Raw genomic sequence first — 4,983 nt, forward strand, 5'->3', positions numbered from 1 at the left:
TGACCATTGATCAAGAAAATAGATTGATGTGATTGGTTTGTATGGTTTACACAAATGAGGGCGGTTTTTATTTGATCTATCCTCTCTCTCTCTCTCTCTCTCTATATATATATATATATATATAATTTATTTCAACTAAAGCCGCAATTCATAATTTCCTATTTCCTAACTAGATTTATAATCTAAAATTGTTATTTTTTGGATGTTAAAATGTGATATTTTGGATGTCAAGTCAAAATACAATTACTCGATAAGTTTTGTATATTACTCGATATGGTTTTATATTATTCAATATCTTTTGGTACATGTGACTTTAAGTTTTTTTGTATTAAATTGAATTGTTTTTGGTTTTAGGTTATTAGTTCTTATATGATGTTTTGATTTTTTTTTGTATTAAATTAAATTCATTTTGGTTTTAGATTTAGTGAAAATGTTTGAGATTTAAATATGTATGACCTCTCACATATTTAATTTAAAATAATTTACATAAACGGAAAAAAAAATCTCCGTTTCCCCATTGGGGATGGAAATGGGATGTGATCATATTCATCGGCAGGGACAGGGATAGAGATAAGTAATCGAGGACGGGGATTGAGGTCCTCGCCCCATCCTCACCCCATCCCCATGCCTAGTTGTTTCTGAATCATGGTTGGAGATGAGAGAGGGTTCGGCCACCTTGATGGTTCATCTTTGGATTCAGATTCGAGGGTTTGATTTGAGATACAAAATGAGGGTTTGATTCGAGATTCAGATTTGAGGGTTTGAGTTTGATTTTGGAATAAAGTTTCGAGATTCAAATTCACCTACAAAACCCAAATCTGCATCCCTTGATCTCTCGTTCCACCTTTGATGAACATCGGTAGGCAAAACCAAAATCTGCCACTTGTTATCTCTTACAACTCCAACAACACTCTCTTCCCTCTCTCAATCCAACTCTAATGAGCACCAACAATCAGAAGTATCACCACCCATCTCCTCCCCAATGGCCTCTGTTTTCCCCTTAGAAAAGCAATAGGAACCAAATGAAAAGTGGCAGTAGCAATAATTGCAAGAATATTTATTGCCATAATCTCAACAAAGTTCGAAAAGATCATATCTTTGATCATTCCATCATCCCTAAATGACCCCTTATTCCCCTTCCCCATTCTATTCTCACCTTTCTCTCTCTGTCTTGATCATCTAACTCTAGGAAGGAACCATAATTCTCCCTGTGGACTCCGTGGGATACTACATATGAGCGATGAAGTGTTTTTACTAAAAAAACTTTTCACTTTGACACAAAGAGATGTTACATTTGTGGAATCTATTTGCAGACATTTCTATGGGGTAAGCAAAGGAGGATCTATGGAGAATGGTATGCCAATTTGGGGTTTGATCTAGATTTTTTTATAATTCAAACTAAGGATTTGATTTCATGGCAACAACGAGTTTGGGTATCTTTATGTCTGTCTTTCTGTTTTTTTATGATTTTCTATCCACTAAAGCAAGATTTTATTGTATTTTTTGATCGAAGAAAGAAGTGGAACTAGGCATGGATTTTATTGTATTTTTAATCAAAAGTTAGTCAGATGGTCCAAATGCGAGAAGTAATAATTTAAGTCGATACATCTTCATATAAAAATCAAAATCAAAACCAAATGAAATGAACAATAACATAAATAACCAAAGTCGATCAGTACATTTATATTCTTAATAGGTAACTGACATACAATACTAAATAAATATAATTCCCTATGAACAAAAACACAACTATTATCCTACGGTTAAGAATTTTCACAAAAGAGGGTCATGTTAACGATGGGTCAGATTCACCTACTACTCAATTTGTTAAACATCGTTTATTCTTGATGATCATGGACTAAGGCTTGGGTTACAATGCACTTCTCCGCAGCGTATAGCTTCTCTTGTACGGATGGGGATGTCACCAAAGCTTGGAGTTCTTCATTGGGTCCCTGCACATTTAATAAAATTCATTTTTAGCCCTTATAACCTTTTGATTTACAAAATCACCCTCTTAGTTTTGTAATCCTTTTTCTAGACGGCATAACTAGAATATCTTTGTAATTTAGCCTTTATATTTATACACACACATCCACTCTTCAAATACAACCCCTCTAAATTATATAACCGATGCAATTCATTTATCTATTATCCGTTTGTTTTTTAAGTTTTTTCTTTAATTAAAGGTAAGTACAACCGTTCAAATGGTAACCGTTGATAATCAAATGCACACTATAAAGGTTGTGGGAATGTAAAAAGTTGCATAATGAACCACCTCATGTATATATATATATATATATATATATATATATATATGGTTAAGAAAATGCAGAAGTGGTGGATTACCGGAGATGAGGCCAGGAGTTGAAGAACACCAACTTGAGCTTGCAAGAACTTGATGTACTTCAAGGCCGCCTGAAACATCTCCGCCGTGCTCATCCGATGACCACCGGGAACCAGTTTCCCGAGCTCTAATGTCTTCTGGCTTATCTTCCTCCTCCTCACCCTCGCAGCCATACTCTGCGCGGATAAGCTTCGCCCTCCACCGCCATTCTGCTTTTTCACTTGCACGTTACTTCTCTCCTCAACCTCCATAATATTATCATTCCCTTGTCCACCGTCATACGACGGAGGCATGAGTGTATCAGAACCACAATCCGGGTAGATTTCCGGCAGCGGAGGCAGTTCCACCATGGGGTTCAGTGAAAAGAACTGGTCATGATCACATACATTAGGAACCAGTGGCCATTCCCATTCATGGGTAAAACTGGAAATTTGAGAAAGCTCCGGTAATGGCGGATTATTTAAGAGATGTTGTTGGGTGGTAAGTGAATTATAAGACGATGATAAAGTTGGATATTTGATGCCATTGTTGAATGCAAGATTGCCATTGTAGGAGCCTGAGAAGTGGCGGTTTAAGTGGAGCATTGGGTTGATGCAAGTATCGGAAAGGGCAAAGTTGTCGTGAAATGGTAAGTGCTCCGGTGGTGGCTGGGGAAGAGGGACGGCGGTGGCATGGTGGTGGGCTTGCCGGAATGTTGGCCAGTTGGAGTAGAATGGAAGAGCCATTGACGATGAGAGAGAGATAGAGAGAGAGAGATATAACAGCTTATGGAAGGAGGGTTTGATGGATTTTAACGGCAAGAAACGGGGAATAGGTCAATAACAGATCCCCTAATCAGTAGGAGAAAAGTGGGGTAATTTACATATTGCAGCCTCATACTATAAATATATGACAAATTGGCCCCTATAGTTGTGTAATTAATGCAAAACAATATGTAATCATATGTGTCAAATTAAAGATTATTAAAATCTTTTTATTTAAATTTATATAATACAATGCTTATTAATGCCCCTATAGTTATGTAATTATCCGGTGCATTAATTGCTTATCATGTTTTTTAACATGTTTATAGGTTGATTATGAAAGAGTTTTATAAATTTCAAACGTATTAATAAATTGTAAATGTTGTATATTGTATGAATTTACTTATAACTGAAATTGAAAATTGGGTTAATAATTTAGAAAAACATATATCAATATAGGTATCAAATTAAAATGAGAATAAAATACCCGCTTTTTGATATAATTTGTTCAACTAAAAATTAGAGCAAAATGCGTAGCAACCTACTTTTACAAAATTCTTTATTATAGCATTGTATTTTTAATTTTTTTTATTACAACAATGTACTTTCAAAATATTTTTTATTAAAGCATCGTACTTTCAAAAAATTTACCCGTTATAGCATTGGGTAACCTTTTAAATTAAATTTAACCATTATACCATGTTTCTTTGCCACCTCACCCGTCCACGTAGGTTGTTCACATGTACGACAGTACTTACATGACATTTATTAAAATTAAAAGTATAATGTTGTAACATTGCAGGCGTTTTTTTATTTACAATGTGGGAAATGGTTTATTTACGCATGTCTGGGAAGATACGTGGAGTGACTTTGGTCCTCTTATTCACTTACTGTCTTATAGATTCACAAATGGTCATGGCTTTCGTAATAACTCCACGGTTTCTGATGTAATGCAACTTTTTGGCACTAACTGGCCGGTGGAATGGATACAACAATACCCTCAACTGCAAAGTATTATGATACCTTCTCCCAGCCAAATGGAGGATACGGTCAGATGGCTTGATGCTAAACTTTCTCGGGGAAAATTTGAGGTCAAAGTGGCATGGCAAACTGTTCAAGAAGTGAGGACGATTGTGCATTAGTACAAACTGGTATGGAATAAAGCATACATACCTAAACATGCTCTTTGCATGTGGATGGCCTGTCAGAATAAATTACCAACACAAGATCGCATCAGTCAGTGGAAGCATGAACCACCAGATTTGAAATGTGTGTTTTGTAAATTAGTGATTGAAACGCACAATCACTTATTTTTCGAATGCAATTACTCAAGTAGTATTTGAGAAGTTATTAAAAAGGAGGTGGGGTTAACGAACTGTTTGAACAATTGGGAGGATATTCTTAACAGGGGTTTAGCTYAAAGATGGAAATCTTGGTCTACGGTTCAAAAACTTGGTATATCGGCCACGGGATACCATATYTGGAGGGAAAGAAACAGGAAGTTTTTTGACAACTTCAATCATACTGGGGACAAAGTTGTAGCGGAGATCAAGATGCAGATTCTTCAACGTATGGCTTGGAAGACWAGGAAGAAGCTGACGACAACAAATGCTGTGTGATTTTGTGGGTGGTGTTGCTTCTCGGTTTGGGAAATTGTGGGTTTTTTCCGCCTTTTATTCTTCGGCTTGCTTTATTTTTATGTTTTGGTGTACTTTTCTTTGTCATTTTTGGCTTCTTATGGCTTGGTTTGTGAGTCAAAGTTGTCGTAGTTTTTCTTGCTGATTAGCTTTGTAACGGTTCCGTTTTTATTGCATTTATAAAATTGCCTGCGGAACTTTCCCCTTTCAGTAAATTGATGTTGTTATAATAAAGTAACTTTGAAAGTACAATGTTATG

General features: G+C 35.9%; 1 protein-coding gene across 1 annotated transcript; it reads right to left on the bottom strand.

Annotated features, from left to right (window-relative positions):
• Positions 1-1,838: 1,838 nt before the first annotated feature.
• Positions 1,839-3,069, bottom strand: LOC112518312. Its single transcript, XM_025125961.1, has 2 exons — positions 2,349-3,069; positions 1,839-1,960 (listed from the first exon to the last, which is right to left on the bottom strand). Exons 1-2 carry the CDS (start codon positions 3,067-3,069, stop codon positions 1,839-1,841), a joined length of 843 nt encoding a protein of 280 aa, XP_024981729.1.
• Between the last annotated feature and the right edge of the window lie 1,914 nt (positions 3,070-4,983).

The sequence above is a fragment of the Cynara cardunculus genome, assembly GCF_001531365.2.
Source record: "Cynara cardunculus var. scolymus isolate 2C chromosome LG 9, CcrdV1, whole genome shotgun sequence".
NCBI classification, from domain to species: domain Eukaryota; kingdom Viridiplantae; phylum Streptophyta; class Magnoliopsida; order Asterales; family Asteraceae; genus Cynara; species Cynara cardunculus.

Coding starts and splice junctions, on each gene's coding strand:
- LOC112518312 (XM_025125961.1), bottom strand. CDS start 3,069: ATGGCTCTTCCATTCTACTCCAACTGGCCAACATTCCGGCAAGCCCAC. Junction 1,961..2,348: donor TCAACTCCTGGCCTCATCTC/CGGTAATCCACC, acceptor GAATTTTATTAA/ATGTGCAGGGACCCAATGAA.